We start from the raw sequence: 22,491 nt of genomic DNA on the forward strand, positions 1-22,491 counted from the left end.
GACTTTTTATGTGCATTGTAAATAATGAAAAACTGGTAACAAAAGGCAGCTAACATTGCAGGTAATGGGTATCGATCTATTCAGCCTACAAAGTCTTTAAAAACTGTTCACAAACCTCCAATACCATTTTATATACATTTTAGACTACATATGTAATGTGATGATGTAACGATGATTTAAGCATCATTGAAGCTTCTCTCCTGGGCACATCGATCTCACAGAGCGCAACACTAGCGTTAATTGCTATGTGCTCTGTAAAATCAGTGTAGACAACAACAACGACAAAAACAGTGACTTATAATGTCCGCTTCCACTGGGATGCCGACTGATGGGATGGCTGTATCTTTCAGCACTTATGCTCTTTTTTATCTGCTAAATTCCGAATAATCCTCACTCCTCAGATAAAAACGCTTCCTCTCGGTGATGCGATTGAGTCTTGCTGCGTTTCATTTGTTGAGAGCCATATAATTTGAAGCTGGTTGTGTGTGGATTTTCACGTACCGGGTAGAGTCGTGATGTATAATCTAGTCTTAACTTTTCCAAACTCAAAGGCAATACAGCACAATCAGCTCAAGCTCCTTGTTCTATATTTTATGGCTGGTTCCGACCAACGGTTTTAGCAACTCAAGCTAGTTAGTTTCTAGCTACTTGCTAGGGGCCAAAGGAGTGTGAGCAAGGCGATGCGTCACGATACCTGTAAAGTAGTTCCTCTTTGTTAGGGTCTTACAATAACAATGTGTTTATAGCCTGCTTAATATGCAGGTCAATGGAGTGTTGTTAGCGTTTTTGGATGTTTTTTAGAGTGTTTTATAGGTGAAATAGATTCATTTCATTACCTACATTGTTAGCCATCTCGTAATAGCAGATTTGTACTATTTAGAATGCAAAGAAAATGGAAATATGTTCTTGTCATACATAGGGATTGTCAATGATGGACAACAATCCCCCCAAAAAGTGCAATTCCTCTTTAAATCATCGTTTGTGAGGAGCTCAAGAAAAATAAAGACAAACGTACTTAGATTACCAGTTTTGTAAAAGGCGAAATTAATAGATTTTTAGTATCAGTACAGTACAATGAGAGAGTAGAAAAATAGTCCATAATGAGGAGAAAACACTGCAAATTATGTTTTTTTTTTTCAGGGAATAGGGGCTGTATTCTCTGAGGGGTCACTTTGCCACACTTTAGCAATATCTGCTTTAAGTTGCAAATAATGAAATGATAATACCAAGCAAAGAGACCATACTGAATTTACCACGTGATGCTCATCATCAGGACCCCTTTGAACAGAACTCTCCCTGTGGATTCGATGGCGGGAGCTGGGTGGGGAGAGGGATGAGAGGGAATGTTCTGGACTGCTGGAATACAGCGAGCATCCCGGGCTTTCCTCTCGTAAAAGGGACTCTAGAACACATCAGTGAACACGTGTAAAAATGCAAATATAGAGGAAAGCATATCGTAGACCAGTGGTCACCAACCTTTTCGAGCTCAAGATCCCTGGTCTCAGCCAAAATCCAAACCACGATCTACCCCTACGTCATATATACATACATATATATATATAATACACATATTAATATATATATATGTGTGTGTTTTTGTTTGTTAAGTGTATATATGTTTTGTTTTTAAAGACAAAGCGTTGTGTTGTTATAATTGGCCGATTTCAGCATTTTACCAATTTGAATTATTATTTCAACACTAATCATTTTCATCAAGTTTTCCACAGCAATTGTTTTTTGTTCATTAAGTTCAAATTTTAAATGAAAATCAATGTAGAGAGCTACACCCCATCCCTTTTTACTTACTCTGTTTAAATACCACAAATTGTATCCTTCAACCAGCTTTCAATTGTAGCAAACACTTTAAAGTTTTCATCTAATCGACAAAGTAGTTTTTTTGTTTTTACTAAGTTACCGGTACACTTTAAACTTCGACTATTAAAGTTTATAACAGATAACGCTTAATGAAGTATTTTACTGATTTTGACAATGTATTGTTGTATTGTATAATAATTGCATACATTTTCTTCAAATATTAGCAAATCTTGTTCAATATAATTTTCACAATCATAAATGTTATCATAGTTAGTGTCTACATGTGTGTCCATAGTTCAATTTATGTCCAAGTGAATTGAGCCTGATTTCTTCGTTGTCAGTCCACTCAAGCCAGAGACTCCATCACTTCCACTGTGCATGTCCAGTCGGATACTTCTTCAGTTCCCTCATAATTTTGATGACCTTTTCGGAACAATTTTGTTCCCTGATCCACACGTTTCCATTCCGTGGCTAGGTCCCACTAATTTTCTTCTGTTTCCTTAGCATCCTGGCCTCCCCTGCAATGCCTCCGTGGACAATGCTTTTATTATTATTTTTCTTATTTGGCGTAACACGCATCTACTGTATCTGTTTGTAAAACGAGCGTTGACAAAATGGCGACACTTCCTGGTAGGGTTTGTCACACATTCATCTGACTACATACTATTACACATCTGCACTTAAATATATAGTCATATTACATGTATGATATCTGCACATTATATTCAAAATTAAAGCACACATTGCTATATATATATATATATATACAAATATATATACAAATATATATATATATACACATCCATCCATCTTTTTTCGCTTATCTGAGGTCGGGTCGTGGGGGCGGTAGCCTAAGCAGGGAAGCCCAGACTTCCCTCTCCCCAGCCACTTCGTCTAGCTCTTACCGGGAGATCCCAAGGTGTTCCCAGGCCAGCCGGGAGACATAGTTTTCCCAACGTGTCCTGGGTCTTCCCCGTGGCCTCCTACCGGTTGGACGTGCCCTAAACACCTCCCTAGGAACGCGTTCGGGTGGCATCCTGACCAGATGCCCGAACCACCTCATCTGGCTCCTCTTGATGTGGAGGAGCAGCGGCTTTACTTTGAGTTCCTCCCGGATGGCAGAGCTTCTCACCCTATCTCTAAGGGAGAGCCCCGCCACACGGCGGAGGAAACTCATTTCGGCCGTTTGTACCGGTGTTTTTATCCTTTCAGTCATGACCCAAAGCTCATGACTATAGGTGAGGATGGGAATGTAGATTGACCGGTAAATTGAGAGCTATGCCTTGCGGCTCAGCTCCTTCTTCACCACAACGGATTGGTACATCGTCCGCATTACTGAAGACGCCGCACCGATCCGCCTGTCGATCTCACGATCCACTCTTCCCCCACTCGTGAACAAGACTCCTAGGTACTTGAACTCCTCCACTTGGGGCAGGGTCTCCGTCCCAGACCGTAGATGGCAGTCCACCCTTTTCCGGGCGATAACCATGGACTCGGACTAGGAGGTCCTGATTCTCATTCCGGTCGCTTCACACTCGGCTGCGAACCGATCCAGTGAGAGCTGATGACCTTGGCCAGATGAAGCCATCAGGACCACATCATCTGCAAAAGGCAGAGACCTAATCCCACGGCCTTGACTGCGTCTCGAAATTCTGTCCATAAAAGTTATGAACAGAATCGGTTACAAAGGGCAGCCTTGGCGGAGTCCAACATCATTTGAAACGTGTTCGACTTACTGCCGGCAATGAGGACCAAGCTCTGACACTGATCGTACAGGGAGCGGACCGCCACAATAAGACAGTCCGATACCCCATACTCTCGGAGCACTCCCCACAGGAGTTCCCGAGGTACACGGTGTAATGCCTTTTCCAAGTCCACAAAGCACATGTAAACTGGTTGGGCAAACTCCCATGCACCCTCAAGAACCCTGCCGAGAGTATAGAGCTGGTCCACAGTTCCACAACCAGGACGAAAACCACACTGTTCCTCCTGAATCCGAGGTTCGACTATCCGACGTAGCCTCCTCTCCAGTACACCTGAATAAACCTTACCAGGAAGGCTGAGGAGTGTGAACCCACGATAGTTGGAACACACCCTTCGGTCCCCCTTCTTAAAGAGAGGGACCACCACCCTGGCCTGCCAATCCAGAGGTACCGCCCCCGATGTCCACGCGATACTGCAGAGTCTTGTCAACCAAGACAGCCCCACAGCATCCAGAGCCTTAAGGAACTCCGGGTGGATCTCATCCACCCCTGGGGCCTTGCCACCGAGGAGCTTTTTAATTACCTCGGCAACCTCAGCCCCAGAAATAGGAGAGTCCACCACAGATTCCCCAGCCACTGTTTCCTCATAGGAAGACGTGTTGGTGGGATTGAGGAGGTCTTCGAAGTATTCCTTCCACCTATCCACAACAACCTCAGTCGAGGTCAGCAGAACACCATCCGTACCATACACGGTGTTGATAGTGCACTGCTTCCCCTTCCTGAGGCGGCGGATGGTGGTCCAGAATCGCTTCGAAGCTGTCCGGAAGTCGTTTTCCATGGCTTCCCCGAACTCCTCCCATGTCCAAATTTGTGCCTCCGTGACCGCTGAAGCTGCACACTGATTGGCCTGTCGGTACCTGTCCACTGCATCTTATGAGCCAAAAGAACCCGATAGGAATCCTTCTTCAGCTTGACGGCATCCCTCACCGCTGGTGTCCACCAACGGGTTCTAGGATTACCGCCCCGACAGGCACCAACTACCTTGCGGCCACAGCTCCAATCAGCCGCACCGACAATAGAGGTGCGGAACATGGTCCACTCGGACTCAATGTCCAGCACCTCCCTCGTGACATATTCAAAGTTCTTCCGGAGGTGGGAATAGAAACTTCCTCTGACAGGAGACTCTGCCAGACGTTCCCAGCAAACCCTCACAATGCGTTTGGGCCTGCCAGGTCTGTCCGGCATCCTCCCCCACCATCGCAGCCAACACACCACCAGGTGGTGATTGGTAGAAAGCTCCGCCTCTCTCTTTACCCGAGTGTCAAAAACATGAGGCCGCAAATCTGATGACACAACTACAAAGTCGATCATGGAACTGCGGCCTAGGGTGTCCTGGTGCCAAGTGCACATATGGACAACCTTATGTAGGAACATAGTGTTTGTTATGGACAAACCTTGACGAGCACAAAAGTCCAATAACAAAACACCACTCGGGTTCAGATCCGGGCGGCCATCCTTCCCAATCATGCCTCTCCAGGTTTCACTGTTGTTGCCAACATGAGCGTTGAAGTCCCCCAGCAGAACAAGGGAATCACGCGGGGGAGCACTCTCCAGTACTCCCTCGAGTGTACCCAAAAAGGGTTGGTACTCTGAACTGTTGTTTGGTGCATAAGCAAAAACAACATTCAGGACCCATCCCCCCACCCGAAGGCGGAGGGGGAACTCCAACGTGCAGGCTTTGAGCCGGGGGGCAACGAGAATTGCGACTCTCTCTCTCTATATATATATATATATATATATATATATATATATATATATATATATATATATATATATATATATATATATATATATACATACTGTATATACAGTATACTGTATATATATCTTAAAGTATACATGTATGTGTTTATATATATATATATATATATATATATATATATATATATATATATATATATATATATAGATACACCAGCGCCCCACGCGACCCCAGAAGGGAATAAGCGGTAGAAAATGGACAGATGGATATATATATATATATACATATATATATATATATACCAAGCTCAACATTCAATATTAATGATATTGCTCAGAAAAGTGTTTTTTTAATTGCTTTTGATGCATTAACTTTTAGTTAGTTAGTTAATTTTAGTTCAACAATGACATCCTGAAGACACTTTATTTGGTTAAATATGTATCTTTTAAACTGCCCTAATAATGTAATGAATTTAATCAAAACACCTCAAGTTGAGTGCTTTTTTCAGCATTTATTTTTCAGAGGTTAAAAAAGATCATTCAGACGAAATCAGTTACAGGTCATTATTAATTATTCCCTTGTTTTTTTTCATTGCTTGACTGCACTGATTTATAATCTGTTGATTACTGCTTGCAAGGACACATTAATTTGGCTCATTGGAGAGATGTCTTCCTACAGGCACTGCATGACTTCCTTTCACCAATCTAACGTAAGCACCAGTGCGTTTGACTCCATTTCACCAACCCATAGAATTAGCCCTGATCTAATGCCATAAGTGACTGCATGGAACGGGGTAGCCCAGATGGTGGAAACGCCGTGGCTCAGATGGTAGAGCGACTGTGCGAGCAACTTGAGGGTTTCAGGTTTGATTCCAACTTCCACCGTCCTCGTCACAGCCGTTGTGTCCTTGGGCAAGACACTTCACCCACCTTGCTCTCAGTGGCGCTCACACTGTTGTATAAATGTAAATAAATGTTTGGAGGTGGTTGGAGTGACCATAGGTGTAAATTGGCAGCCAGGGGGGAGCTGTGGCTACAAATGCTGCAGCATATGCGCCGATCCCGTGGGTGCTTCGGGCCCCGAGCACCCAGGTGGGATGTATGGCAAATTCTTTCTCACCACCAAGCAAAAACAGCACATGCTCAGAAAAGTAGCGTCAGATTCACCGCCCGTCCGAGCACCCACTGGCAGAAATGTAGACGGCGCCTATGTGCTGCAGTAGGGTCTTTCTGTCTATTATGCACACACAAAACAACTACAATTGTAATACAAGTACATTAAGAAGTCAGAAGTTACTCGCCTGAAGTTGTTTTAAAGTTAAAGTTGAAGTAAAAGTACCAATGATTGTCACACACATTAGGTGTGGTGAAATTTGTCCTCTGCATTTGACCCCTCCTCTTGTTCACCCCATGGGAGGTGAGGGGAGCAGTGAGCAGCCCGGGAATCATTTTTGGTGATTTAACCCCAATTCCAACCCTTGATACTGAATGCCAAGCAGGGAGGTAAGGGGTCCCATTTTTATAGTCTTTGGTATGACTCGGCCGGGGTTTGAACTCACAACCTACCGATCTCAGGTCTGACTTTAACCAATAGGCCACTGAGTAGGTTTTTCACAGAATGTTTACTTTTACTCAAGTATTTATTTGACTACTTTTTACTTATGTTGAGTCATTTTACTCTCAAGTAACAGTACTCATCGTGACTCATGAGCACTATTGCGACTCTGCGTTTTCTTCTATTGCTGCTTCATTGAGACACGTATGACTCTTTGTTGCCTCATGCAGAGTGGAGGAAGTACTGCATGGATGAGGACCTCAAGTGAATCTGGTTTTATTACTTGGGTCATGTTTTGTGGGCCAAATGGAAAGCTTTAGCACGCCGGATAAGGGGCCCTCCTACTGGACAGACCCCTGGTATAGTGTTAAAAAACATTAAATATAAATGATCTGTGAGTGTGAATGTTGTCTGTCTATCTGTGTTGGCCCTGCAATGAGGTGGCGACTTGTCCAGGGTGTATCCCGCCTTCTGCCCTATTGTAGCTGAGATAGGCACCAGCGCCCCCTGTGACCCCAAAGGGGAATAAGCAGTAGAAAAGGAATGGGATGGATAAATGATCTAGGGTCGCCATGGCAACAACATTGTAAAGATGTCATTTCATGGTCGAATGACAACATATTGTTGCTTTAAGTTTGTATGAGTTAAGGAATAACGTCCATCTATCGAGCTGTGCCCCTTCACAAAAGAACCTTTATTATAGTGATATCTCGGTTCTTTTCTCCCGTGGCACATAAATCGTGATGTCTTTGTGTTTTGTCTACATTGAGAGCGGTAGCAGTAATACATAAGATTGTTTGCAGCAGAAACACAATGCAAGCTGTGTTTTAGTTTATGATCCGTTAAATAAACTAATTTCCTTTCAAAGGACATTAACATTTCGTCCTGCTATTGCCACAGCTGGCCACTAGGGGGCAGCAATAGCTCTCAAGAATTCCACTGAGCTGTTCCAATCATGTAATGCTCTGCTTTTTCAGGCCTCATCTGTCACAGTGCTTTCAACCACTCTGTTTGTTCAGCATATTATTAAACTGTCAAAAGTCCTCATATTCCCAATGCAGTTGATATCGACCTTGTTCAACATTTTAAAATTCCTGACTGGAAGAAAAATTGATTAGTCAGGTGAAACGATCTGTCGCACTCCCCATCGTCCCCTCTGCAGCCCCAATGTTGAATGATGGCTTAAATGGAGCAGATATGAAAATACAGCATTTGTTGGAGTAAGAGTCTAAATGTTTTGGAGAGCAGATGATGTATAATTTGCCCTCGGCACTTTCCTTTCGCCGCCAGTCTTTTTGAATGACTGGCTCACCTTTGTGGTCATTCTTGTGTGTGTCCATCCTGTCAAGGCTGTCAAGGAGTCCATCGATCTGTGTCTTGATCATAGTCAGTTCCTTTTTAATCACCTGCAACTCCTCCGTACCCACTGCAGAGAGACAGGAAGCACCATGTGGAATACGTACATGTAAAAAAACAGTAGAACCACTCAAACAAACACTTCTGTGAATTTACAGCATTCATTACTTTCTAATTAATGCAGGGATTTTTTCCCAACACAATTTAACAGTATATCCGCTTAGTGCCCCAGCATGACAATCTAATGAGGTCCAAGAAATCCACCAACACAACGCTGTGTCGATTGAAGCTGTCACAGAGGCGTTAATGTCTGTTATTTTATGTACTGTTCTTAATACTGTGGACAGTGATTGTACAAAACCCAAAACCAGTGAAGTAAATCATAAATAAAAAACACAATACAATGATTTGCAAATTTGCTTATAGTCAATTGAATAGACCGCAAAGACAAGATATTTTATGTTTGAACTGAGAAACTTATTTTTTTTGGAAAATAATCATTAACTTAGAATTTAATGGCAGCAACACATTGCAAAAGAGTTGGCACAGGGGCATTCTTTTTTTACCTCTGTGTTACATGGCATTTCTTTTTAACAACACTCAGTAAATGTTTGGGAACTGAGGAGAACAGTTTTTTTAAGCTTTTCAGGTGGAATTATTTCCCATTCTTGCTTGATGTACAGCTAAAGTTGTTCGACAGTCCGGGTTCTCAGTTAAGGTATTTTACGCTTCATAATGCGCCACACATTTTCAATGGGAGACAGGTCTAGACCAGTGGTTCTGAATGTTTTTTTAGTGATGTAGCCCCTGTGAACATTTTTTTTAATTCAGGTACCCCCTAATCAGAGCAAAGCATTTTTGGTGGAAAAAAAAAATAAAGAAGTAAAATACAGCACTATGTCATCAGTTTCTGATTCATTAAATTGTATAACAGTGCAAAATATTGCTCATTTGTCTTTCTTGAACTATTTGGAAAAAAAGATATAAAAATAACTAAAAACTTGTTGAAAAATAAACACGCGATTCAATTATAAATGAAGATGTCTACACATAGAAGTAATCCCTCTTTGGGGATTGTAATAGAGATCCATCTGGATTCATCAACTTCATTCTAAACATTTCTTCACAAAAAAATAAATCTTTAACATCAATATTTATGTAACATGTCCACAAAAAATCTAGCTGTCAACACTGAATATTGCATTGTTGCATTTCTTTTTTCACAGTTTATGAACTTACATTCCTATTTTGTTGAAGTATTATTTAATAAATATATTTATAAAGGATTTTAGAATTTTTGCTATTTTCTGAATATTTAAAAAAAATCTCACGTACCCCTTGGCATACCTTCAAGTACCCCCAGGGGTATGCGTAACCCCATTTGAGAACCACTGGTCTATACTACAGGCAGGCCAGTCTAGTATCCGCACTCTTTTACTACGAAGCCACGCTGTTGTAACACGTGCAGAATGGGGCTTGGCATTGTCTTGCTCAAATAAAAGGGACGTCCATGATAAAGACGTTGCTTGGATGGCAACATATGTTGCTCCAAAACCTGTATGTATCTTCCAGCATTAATCATGCCTTCACAGATGTGTAAGTTACCCATTCCTTGGGCACTAATACACCCCCATACCATAACAAATGCTCGCTGTTGAACTGGTTCTTTTCCTCTTTGGTCGGAGGACACGTCGTCACAGTTTCCAAAAAACAATTTGAAACGTGGACTCATCAGAACACAGAACACTTTTCCACTTTGTATCAGTCCATCTTAGATGACCTTGGGCCCAGCAAAGCCGGCAGCGTTTCTGGGTGTTGTTGATTAATCGCTTTCGCTTTGCATAGTACAGTTTAACATGCACTTACAGATGTAGCGAGAAATTGTAGTTACTGATAGTGGTTTTCTAAAATGTGATCCTGAGCCCATGTGGTGATATCCTTTACAGGCTGTCACTTTTTGATGCAGTACTGCCTGAGGAATCGAAGGTCACTGGCATTGCCACTTAAGTGCAGTGATTCCTCCAGATTCTCTGAAACTTTTGATGATATTATGGACCATAGCTGGCAAAATCCCTAAATTCCTTGAAATAGCTCACTGAAAAATGTTGTTCTTAAACTGATAATGTGCTCAGGCATTTGTTCACAATCCTTCTTTGTAAATGACTGAGCATTTCATGGAAGTTTCTTTTATACCCAATCATGGCACTCAGTTGTTCCCAATTAGCCTGTTCACCTATGGGATGTTCCAAATAATTGTTTGATGAGCATTCCTCAACTTTCTCAGTCTTTTTTCAAACATGTTGCAGGCATTAAATTCCAAATGAGTTAATATTTGCAAAAAATAACAAATCGAACGTTAAGTCGCTTGTCTTTGCAGTGTATTCAATTGAATAAAGGTTGAAAAGGCTTGGCAAATCATTGTATATTTTCTTATTTATTGACGATTTACACAACATTCCAATTTCCCTGGTTTTGGGTTTTGTTCATATTGTCAAATATGGAAGTACTATTGTAGCAAACAATTTGCAAAAGTGTATTTCAATCTGTGTGTGTATACTCAGATCCATGTGTCTTTGTTTGGATTTGTGAGTGTGTAAAAACAAGCTCAGTGTCCTTTTTGTGATTTGTGTGTAAACAAAACATCTGTCTGTCTGTCTGTGTTGCGATTAGCGTACCTGAGTTTAGATTTGCGTTTGTGTCTAACAATCTGTGTGAAGCAGCGAACCTCATCTTTTTACATGTGACTTTTGCTACACTTTGACCGTACTTCCATTAAGGATGCCAAATATCTGCGCCAATATTTGGCATTTTGACATATATCTGTCTTTTTTTTCAAACTACATTAGCAGATACAATATATACACATATGATACCAGTATTTAGTACGACTGGAGCTCTTCTGCTTAGCTTTCAAAACTAAAATTTTTTGCCTGGAATTCCAGTTTTTGTCATTCTTTTTTACTGGTTACGTTTTGTTTGTTTTACTATTGCAACGAACAATCCTCCGTCCACAACACTCGGAATGTAGGCATCAGGAGAGCGACGAGTATCATGTTAAGTGATTCAATAAATTACAACGCAACATTAAAGGGGAACGGTGCTTTTTTTTGGAATTCTGCCGATCATTCCCAATCCTTATGTAAGACAAGAATACATATGTTGTTCTTTATTTTATGCATTCTAATTAGTAAATCAATGCGATCAAAAAGTCCGCTTACAATGGAGCTTACAGAAGTCGCTCTATTCTGACTACAAAGCCCTGAAAACAACATCCAAACACCTTCATCAAGGTTTTGTATACATGTTGTAAGTATATTTGTAATGGAGTAACAGGTACATTTGCAATAACATTTAATATTTACGTATTTTGCACATTTTAAGCTTACAACGTTTCATGATAGCCTATATACATATGAAAACATCACTTACTGTATGATGTCTGCTGTCATTAGGATGCCGACTGATAGAATCTTATCATATTTCCGTTTGGATGAAGAATGACTCATCATCCTCACGGGGAAAAGCGGGGTAGAACCAAGCATCATTTCAGGTCTGTCTCGTAATTTTTGGGTCTAAATAGGCCGTCAAAGTGAGTCAACTTGTCAGAACACGTCCTCATCCATCTACTATCAAGGTGAGAGGCATGATTTATGATGTGCAATAAACTTTCACAAGCACCCAGGCGAGGAAGCAGCTCACCAGCCTAAAATGTCAACATAATCACATAAGCTAGTGATCATGGCACCACTACAGTTTGTCTGCGTTAGCGCTTATAATAACAATATCTACAATACTTGGTTAATATTCGAGTCACAAAATGGAAATGGAGTATTGGCACTTTTTGGCTTGTTTTTTTTTATCAGGTATTATGGGCGGATTAGAGGACCTCCCATTAGCTCCTTTGTAGGCAGACTTTTATTTACGAGTTGGAATGCATTAAAAATAAATTTGTCGTCATGTCTTTTATAATGATTGTAAACAATAGGCACAATTCTGCAGAAAGTGCAGTTCTTTTTTAAGATGACAGAAAAGATATCCCTGCCAAAATCCCAACTTTATATAATAACTTATATTGAGAAATATGATACTTATAGTATAAGTAAAGAAGAAGAGGGAGCATTTCCATATTTTCAATAACATCCAGGAAGAAATGATGTCAGCCTGCTTGACAAATGTCTCATCTATAATCTATGTGAAGGAGCCTCGATTGTATTTTATTTAAATGTTCACAATAGTTCAGGGTTTCTCAGGAGAAAACATTACAATCTATGAAATCCAAAAACTGCTATAAAAATTGAGTAGATGGCGAGGTATTGTGATGCAGCGAAATCACATATTTTGAAAAATTTTCCAAGGAGATTTCCCTTATTTTAAAATGCAAATGTTTACGCTCCTCTTAGACACAGGTGTTTGTAAAATCCCCTTATGTTGTTTGGTGCTAAATTCACCACAACATTAGCGTCACATTAAACATTATTGCTATTGGTGCGACGTTTCCTCAATAATAACGTGAAAACAACAACCTAAAGCCTTGTCCAGCTGTTAACTGACATACTATTCATTTTTAATTAAATGTTACTGCAAATAAATATCGGCTCCAAATATGGTTATCGGCCTCCATGACTACTCTTAATTATCTGTATCGGTTTCGGCCTTGAAAAAACACATCGGTCAATCTTTAACTTTTCTCTATAAAACACATGCATACTACCCACACTTGGAAGTGGAGGAACTAGTGGAGTGGGTTCTGCAGCTTTTGGAGTGGGACCTGTCTCGACTGCGTCTCTGCTTCGAAGACAAGTAGGAGGAGGAACGGGAGCGTTTGGACAGGCTGGGTCCCATTGAGTGCAGAGGAGACATGGATGCTGGGACACGTTGGTAGTCATACGCCCTAGAATGAAGAAGTTACAAAAATTGTTAATTGGAAAATATTTTTCAAAGCATTCTAACGGCAAAAAATACTGTAAAATAAAATATCAATTGAGTAATACTGTGAAAGACCAATTACTATCATATAATACCAGAGAATTAAACTTTACATAAAAACTTATGCTTAACGAGCGCCTGATTATTTTGGATACGCAGTAGTTTCAGGCTGTTTTTAGTATGTGTATGAAGGTACCCAACTAGGAAACCTTGCATAGTTTGGTGTGCAAGACATTTTTTTTAATTTTAAATGTAAAATTTATTGTAAATTTAAGCTATAAATTAAAAAGGAACTGATGGAAGGGAACCAGAGAAATCACAACCAGCACAGTGCCAAACAAAGTCTGTTTGTCATGAATTGATTTACGTGGGGAAGAGTGGATCGTGAGATCGACAGGCGGATCGGTGCGGCGTCTTCAGTAATGCGGACGTTGTATCGATCCGTTGTGGTGAAGAAGGAGCTGAGCCGGAAGGCAAAGCTCTCAATTTACCGGTCGATCTACGTTCCCATCCTCACCTATGGTCATGAGCTTTGGGTCGTGACCGAAAGGATAAGATCACGGGTACAAGCGGCCGAAATGAGTTTTCTCCGCCGGGTGGCGGGGCTCTCCCTTAGAGATAGGGTGAGAAGCTCTGCCATCCGGGAGGAGCTCAACGTAAAGCCGCTGCTCCTCCACATCGAGAGGAGCCAGATGAAGTGGTTCGGGCATCTGGTCAGGATGCCACCCGAACGCCTCCCTAGGGAGGTGTTTATGGCACGTCCAGCTGGTAGGAGGCCACGGGGAAGACCCAGGACACGTTGGAAAGACTATGTCTCCCGGCTGGCCTGGGAACGCCTCGGGATCCCCCGGGAAGAGCTAGACGAAGTGGCTGGAGATAGGGAAGTCTGGGCTTCCCTGCTTAGGCTGCTGCCCCCGCGACCCGACCTCGGATAAGCGGAAGATGATGGATGGATGGATGGATGTAAAATTTATTGTAAATTTAAGCTATAAATTAAAAAGGAACTGATGGAAGGGAACCAGAGAAATCACAACCAGCACAGTGCCAAACAAAGTCTGTTTGTCATGAATTGATTTACGTGGGGGCAGCACGATGGTAGAGGGGTTCGTGCGTTTGCCTCACTATACGAAGTTCCTCAATAGTCAAGGGTTCAATCCCAGGCTCGGGATCTTTTTGTGTGGAGTTTGCATGTTCTCCCCGTGACTGCGTGGGTTCACTCCAGGTACTCGGGCTTCCTCCCACCTCCAAAGACTTAAACCTGGGGATAGGTTGAATGGCAACACTAAATTGCCCCTAGTATGTGAACGTGAGTGTGAATGTTGTCTAACTGTGTTGGACCTGCGATGAGGTGGCGACTTGTCCAGGGTGTACGACGCCTTCTGCCCGATAGTAGCTGAGATAGGCACCCCCACGACCCCAAAGGGAATAAGCGGTAGAAAATGGATGGATGGATGGATGGATGATTTACGTGGACCCCGACTTAAACAAGTTGAAAAACTTATTCGGGTGTTACCATTTAGTGGTCAATTGTACTGAACTGTGCAGTCTACTAATAAAAGTTTCAATCAATCAATCATTTCATTCTACACACCACGTTTCCATGTGAGTTGGGAAATTGTGTTTGATGTAAATATAAATGGAGTACAATGATTTGCAAATCCTTTTCAACTCATATTCATTTGAATGCACTAAAAAGACAAGATATTTGATGTGCAAAATCCTAAACGTTTTTTTTTCAAATAATTAACTTAGAATTTCAAGGCTGCAACACGTGCCAAAGTAGTTGGGAAAGGGCATGTTCACCACTGTGATACATCACCTTTTCTTTTAACAACACTCAATAAACGTTTGGGAACTGAGGAAACTAATTGTTGAAGCTTGGAAAATGGAATTCTTTCCTATTCTTGTTCTATGTAGAGCTTCAGTCGTTCAACAGTCCAGGGTCTCCGCTGTTGTATTTTACACTTCATAATGCGCCACACATTTTCGATGGGAGACAGGTCTGGACTGCAGGCGGGCCAGGAAAGTCCCCACACTCTTTTTTTACAAAGCCACACTGTTGTAACACATGCTGAATGTGGCTTGGCATTGCCTTGCTGAAATAAGCAGGTCCGTCCATGAAAAAGACGGCGCTTAGATGGCAGCATATGTTGTTCCAAAACCTGTATGTACCTTTCAGCATTAATGATGCCTTCACAGATGTGTAAGTTACCCATGCCTTGGGCACTAATGCACCCCCATACCATCACAGATGCTGGCTTTTGAACTTTGCGTCGATAACAGTCTGGATGGTTCGCTTTCCCTTTGGTCTGGATGACACGATATCGAATATTTCCAAAAACAATTTGAAATGTGGACTTGTCAGACCACAGAACACTTTTCCACTTTGCAACAGTCCATCTTAGATGATCTCAGCCCCAGAGAACCCGGCGGCGTTTCTAGATGTTGTTGATAAATGGCTTTTGCTTTGCATAGTAGAGCTTTAACTTGCAATTACAGAGGTAGCGACAAACTGTAGTTACTGACAGTGGTTTTCTGAAGTGTTCCTGAGCCCATGTGGTGATATCCTTTTGAGATTGATGTCTGTTTTTGATACAGTGCCGTCCGAGGGATTGAAGGTCTTGGTCATTCAATGTTGGTTTCCGCCTATGCCACTTACGTGGAGTGATTTCTCCAGATTCTCTGAAACTTTTGATGATATTATGAACTGTAGATGTTGAAATCCCTAAATTTCTTGCAATTGCACTTTGAGAAACGTTATTCTTAAACTGTTTGACTATTTGCTCACGCAGTTATGGACAAAGGGGTGTACCTCGCCCCACCCTTTCTTGTGAAAGACTGAGCATTTTTTGGGAAGCTGTTTTTATACCCAATCATGGCACCCACCTGTTTCCAATAAACCTGCACACCTGTGGGATGTTCCAAATAAGTGTTTGATGAGCATTCCTCAACTTTATCATTATCTATTGCCACCTTTCCCAACTTCTTTGTCACGTGTTGCCGGCATCAAATTCTGAAGTTAATGATTATTTGCAAAAAAAAAGTTTATCAGTTTGAACATCAAATATGTTGTCTTTGTAGCATATTCAACTGAATATGGGTTGAAAATGATTGGGAAATCATTGTATTCCGTTTATATTTACATCTAACACAATTTCCCAACTCACTTGGAAACGGGGTTTGTATATTGTGAGCAAAATTAATTACGAACTGAAAACATTTTATTTTGTTTCAAAAGGATAAAATAAAATAACAAAAAGCTAACAAGCTATTGCACATCTTAATATCATAGTTCCTAGGGTTTTCTATCTGTTTAATGTTTTCATTTTCCTGAGGGAACTCTCCTGAAGGAATCAATAAAGTACTATCTATCTATCAATCCTTCTTAATTTATTGGTATTAGCCCGTCCTTATGAAGATCTGCATGTTTCTATGGTTCTACCAGAGCCAATGAATAGCTCACTCGCAGTCTGGGGCACCACTGACACCAAGAGTCTGACTCCATCACTCCGAGCCGGTTACACTGAGGGTGAGTTTTTCTTCTCAAGTTACAATTACAAGAAGACAGGTTGGATTCAAAGCAGATTGGACCCCAACACCCAGTGAGCCATCGTCACATGATCAAAGACATCCAGAATGAAAATGCAGAAAACATCATATTACTATGAACACCTGTTGGTAAAGTTTAGTATTCTTAAATCCCAAAAATACAGCAGTGCAAAGTAGTCTTAAGGCTAGTTGTCAGATATTCATACAATATTTGGACATCTTACTATGACACCAACATAAGTGAAAATAGATCATCACAATTTTAACCCAACATAGGGCCTGATCTCCAAAGTACCAAATATTAATAATAATACAAATATTTAGATTTATGATTTGCAAAAATCTAAAATCATGCACAAAACAAACTCTAATGTGCTACCTAAGAATGTACAACAATTTTTCACAAAAAACGAGGCAATATATAACCTTAGGGAAAACTCTAATCCAAAACGTTCGTATGCACGTACAACACTTAAAACCTATAGTATATTAGTATATAGAGTTACATTTTGGAATGGATTAAGGAAAGAAGTCGAACAATGTTCTAATATCAATCGGTTTAAGAGCCTGTTCAAACTCAAAGTGTTTACACAGTAAACAGAAGAATTCTGATAAGCATTTTAAACTTTATTGAAAAAATAGATAATCTTATGTATATCATCATGTGAGTTACACTGCTACTTCAGCTGCTGCTTGTTGTCCTAGTTGCAGTGAATCTGAATATAACCATTCAGAAAGTCTAGAACTGACCTTTGACTTAGTGAGGACACAAATGAGGCCCTGGACACTGTATCATGAAATACTGACTCTGAGTGGGGCCAGGGAATGTCACTTAGAGCGCCATTTTCTTTGAGAAGACACCAAGCTTTTTCTTTGGGTGTTTTAGCGATTGCCTAGCACACATCACAATTAAATCACATTTCGAGTATGAAGAATGTTAATGACACTCACAACTTCTTCAATAAAATCAGAGCTGTTGCCTTTCCTAACACTTTTATAGCAGTTCATTTGGGATTTTCTATTTTCAACAAGTGAACGTGCAGGTTGACTACTGCGAACATCTTCTCGATGGTTACCTTTCGCTGCTTGGGATTGATTGCCGGACATCATCTTCAATGCCCTGTTCTTTAATGTGTGTGTGTGTGTGTATATATATATATATATATATATATACATATACATACACACACATACATACATATGTATATATATTTACATATATATGTATATATGCACATATATATATGCCGTATATATATATATATATATATATACATATATTTACATACACACATATATATATACACACATACATATTTATACACACACATATATATATATATACAGTATATATATATATATACACACACACACACACATATATATATGTACATATATACATATATATATATGTACATATATACATATATATGTACATATATACATATATGTATATACATATATGTATATACATATATATCCATCCATCCATCCATCCATCCATCATCTTCCGCTTATCCGAGGTCGGGTCGCGGGGGCAACAGCCTAAGCAGGGAAACCCAGACTTCCCTCTCCCCAGCCACTTCGTCTAGCTCTTCCCAGGGGATCCCGAGGCGTTCCCAGGCCAGCCGGGAGACATAGTCTTCCCAACGTGTCCTGGGTCTTCCCCGTGGCCTCCTACCGGTTGGACGTGCCCTAAACACCTCCCTAGGGAGGCGTTCGGGTGGCATCCTGACCAGATGCCCGAACCACCTCATCTGGCTCCTCTCGATGTGGAGGAGCAGCGGCTTTACTTTGAGTTCCTCCCGGATGGCAGAGCTTCTCACCCTATCTCTAAGGGAGAGCCCCGCCACCCGGCGGAGGAAACTCATTTCGGCCGCTTGTACCCGTGATCTTATCCTTTCGGTCATGACCCAAAGCTCATGACCATAGGTGAGGATGGGAACGTAGATCGACCGGTAAATTGAGAGCTTTGCCTTCCGGCTGAGCTCCTTCTTCACCACAACGGATCGGTACAACGTCCGCATTACTGAAGACGCCGCACCGATCCGCCTGTCGATCTCACGATCCATTCTTCCCTCACTCGTGAACAAGACTCCTAGGTACTTGAACTCCTCCACTTGGGGCAGGGTCTCCTCCCCAACCCGGAGATGGCACTCCACCCTTTTCCGGGCGAGAACCATGGACTCGGACTTGGAGGTGCTGATTCTCATTCCGGTCGCTTCACACTCGGCTGCGAACCGATCCAGCGAGAGCTGAAGATCCCGGTCAGATGAAGCCATCAGGACCACATCATCTGCAAAAAGCAGAGACCTAATCCTGCGGTTACCAAACCGGAACCCCTCAACGCCTTGACTGCGCCTAGAAATTCTGTCCATAAAAGTTATGAACAGAATCGGTGACAAAGGACAGCCTTGGCGGAGTCCAACCCTCACTGGAAATGTGTTCGACTTACTGCCGGCAATGCGAACCAAGCTCTGGCACTGATTGTACAGGGAACGGACCGCCACAATAAGACAGTCCGATACCCCATACTCTCTGAGCACTCCCCACAGGACTTCCCGAGGGACACGGTCGAATGCCTTCTCCAAGTCCACAAAGCACATGTAGACTGGTTGGGCAAACTCCCATGCACCCTCAAGAACCCTGCCGAGAGTATAGAGCTGGTCCACAGTTCCACGACCAGGACGAAAACCACACTGTTCCTCCTGAATCCGAGGTTCGACTATCCGACGTAGCCTCCTCTCCAGTACACCTGAATAAACCTTACCGGGAAGGCTGAGGAGTGTGATCCCACGATAGTTGGAACACACCCTCCGGTCCCCCTTCTTCAAGAGAGGAACCACCACCCCGGTCTGCCAATCCAGAGGTACCGCCCCCGATGTCCACGCGATGCTGCAAAGTCTTGTCAACCAAGACAGCCCCACAGCATCCAGAGCCTTAAGGAACTCCGGGCGGATCTCGTCCACCCCTGGGGCCTTGCCACCGAGGAGCTTTTTAACTACCTCAGCGACCTCAGCCCCAGAAATAGGAGAGTCCACCACAGATTCCCCAGGCACTGCTTCCTCATAGGAAGACGTGTTGGTGGGATTGAGGAGGTCTTCGAAGTATTCCTTCCACCTATCCACAACATCCGCAGTCGAGGTCAGCAGAACACCATCCGCACCATACACGGTGTTGATAGTGCACTGCTTCCCCTTCCTGAGGCGGCGGACGGTGGTCCAGAATCGCTTCGAAGCCGTCCGGAAGTCGTTTTCCATGGCTTCCCCGAACTCTTCCCATGTCCGAGTTTTTGCCTCCGCGACCGCTGAAGCTGCACACCGCTTGGCCTGTCGGTACCTGTCCACTGCCTCCGGAGTCCTATGAGCCAAAAGGACCCTATAGGACTCCTTCTTCAGCTTGACGGCATCCCTCACCGCTGGTGTCCACCAAGGGGTTTTAGGATTGCCGCCCCGACAGGCACCAACTACCTTGCGGCCACAGCTCCGATCTGCCGCCTCGACAATAGAGGTGCGGAACATGGTCCACTCGGACTCAATGTCCAGCACCTCCCTCGTGACATGTTCAAAGTTCTTCCGGAGGTGGGAATTGAAACTTTGTCTGACAGGAGACTCTGCCAGACGTTCCCAGCAGACCCTCACAATGCGTTTGGGCCTCCCAGGTCTGTCCGGCATCCTCCCCCACCATCGCAGCCAACTCACCACCAGGTGGTGATCGGTAGAAAGCTCCGCCCCTCTCTTCACCCGAGTGTCCAAAACATGAGGCCGCAAATCCGATGACACAACTACAAAGTCGATCATGGAACTGCGGCCTAGGGTGTCCTGGTGCCAAGTGCACATATGGACACCCTTATGTTTGAACATGGTGTTTCTTATCGACAAACTGTGACGAGCACAAAAGTCCAATAACGAAACACCACTCGGGTTCAGATCCGGGCGGCCATTCTTCCCCATCACGCCTCTCCAGGTTTCACTGTCGTTGCCAACGTGAGCGTTGAAGTCTCCCAGTAGGACAAGGGAATCACCCGGGGGAGCACTTTCCATACTCCCTCGAGTGTTCCCAAAAAGGGTGGGTACTCTGAACTGCTGTTTGGTGCATAAGCACAAACAACAGTCAGGACCCATCCCCCCACCCGAAAGCGGAGGGAGGCTACCCTTTCGTCCACCGGGTTGAACTCCAACGTACAGGCTTTGAGCCGGGGGGAAACAAGAATTGCCACCCCGGCCCGTCGCCTCTCACTGCCGGCAACGCCAGAGTGGAAGAGGGTCCAATCCCTCTCGAGAGAAGTGGTTCCAGAGCCCTTGCTGTGCGTCGAAGTGAGTCCGACTATATCCAGCCGGAATTTCTCGACTTCGCGCACTAGCTCAGGCTCTTTCCCCCCCAGTGACGTGACGTTCCACGTCCCAAGAGCTAGCTTCTGTAGCCGAGGATCGTACCGCCAAGTGCCCTGCCTTCGGCTGTCGCCCAGCTCACAATGCACCCGACCTCTATGGCCCCTGCTATGGGTGGTGAGACCATTGGAGGGGTGACCCACGTTGCCTCTTCGGGCTGTGCCCGGCCGGGCCCCATGGGAACAGGCCCGGCCACCAGGCGCTCGCCATCGTGCCCCACCTCCGGGCCTGGCTCCAGAGGGGGGCCCCGGTGACCCGCGTCCGGGCGAGGGAAATCTGGGTCCATGGTTTTTCATCTTCATAAAGGTCTTCGAGCTGCTCTTTGTCTGACCCCTCACCTAGAACCTGTTTGCCTTGGGAGACCCTACCAGGGGGCTTTATGCCCCCGGACAACATAGCTCCTAGGATCATTGGGACACGCAAACTCCTCTACCACGATAAGGTTGCAGCTCAGAGAGGAGTATACATATATACATATATGTATATACATATATATGTACATATATACATATATGTATATACATATATATGTACATATATACATATATATGTACATATATACATAAATATGTACACACATATATATATATATATATATATGTACATATATATATATATGTACATATATATATACACACACATACGTATATACACATATATATATGCATATATATATATACATAGACATATATATACATACATATACTGTATATATATATATATATATATATATATATATAGACATATATATATATACATACATATACTGTATATATATATATATATATATATATATATATACACACACACAGAAGCTATTTCATCCTTACAAACCTGTTTGACTGGTTGAGTGTGCCGGGGATAAATGAGCGGCGTTATTTTCGCAAACAGATGTTTTTTCTCCTCACAATAACAACATTTTCCCTGATATTCTGCGTTTATCAGCGGATTCGGTTTTATTGGCCAAATATGTTACTCCATCCACGGAAATAATGGCTTACTTTTATTTTTTTGGAGTAGAGTGATTATTGGTGAGGAAAACTGTGTCAAAACAAAAGTAGCGACCAAACTTCTAGTACAGTGGTTCTCAAATGGGGGTACTTGAAGGTATGCCAGAGGGTACGTGAGATTTTTTTAAACATATTCTAAAAATAGCAACAATTCAAAAATCATTTATAAATATATTTATTGAATAATACTTCAACAAAATATGAATGTAAGTTCACAAACTGTGAAAAGAAATGCAACAATGCAATATTCAGTGTTGACAGCTAGATTCTTTGTGGACATGTTTCATAAATATTGATGTTAAAGATTTATTTTTTTGTGAAGAAATGTTTAGATTGAAGTTCATAAATCCAGGTGGATCTCGATTACAATCCCCAAAGAGGGCACTTCAAGTTGATGAAGTAGTAATATTGATTTATAATTGAAT

At 42.5% G+C, this 22,491-nt stretch overlaps 1 protein-coding gene and 1 long non-coding RNA gene across 4 annotated transcripts in view; one reads left to right on the forward strand and one right to left on the reverse strand.

Moving 5' to 3' along the window:
- LOC133539211 (uncharacterized) overlaps positions 1-22,491 on the forward strand; it is a 38,070-nt gene that overhangs the window by 3,169 nt on the left and 12,410 nt on the right. The window lies entirely within an intron of this gene.
- si:dkey-234i14.2 (heterogeneous nuclear ribonucleoprotein C) overlaps positions 1-22,491 on the reverse strand; it is a 156,956-nt gene that overhangs the window by 1,308 nt on the left and 133,157 nt on the right. For 2 of the 3 annotated variants that reach the window (XM_061881326.1, XM_061881342.1), the window contains 3 exons: positions 12,906-13,081; positions 8,147-8,260; positions 1,245-1,402 (listed from right to left, as the gene is read on the reverse strand). In XM_061881326.1, the coding sequence (XP_061737310.1) occupies positions 1,245-1,402; positions 8,147-8,260; positions 12,906-13,081 (448 nt within the window). The remainder of the gene's footprint in view (positions 1-1,244; positions 1,403-8,146; positions 8,261-12,905; positions 13,082-22,491) is intronic. The other variant, XM_061881334.1, reaches the window with a different exon arrangement.

Source organism: Nerophis ophidion, linkage group LG02 (assembly GCF_033978795.1).
Source record: "Nerophis ophidion isolate RoL-2023_Sa linkage group LG02, RoL_Noph_v1.0, whole genome shotgun sequence".
Taxonomy (NCBI): domain Eukaryota; kingdom Metazoa; phylum Chordata; class Actinopteri; order Syngnathiformes; family Syngnathidae; genus Nerophis; species Nerophis ophidion.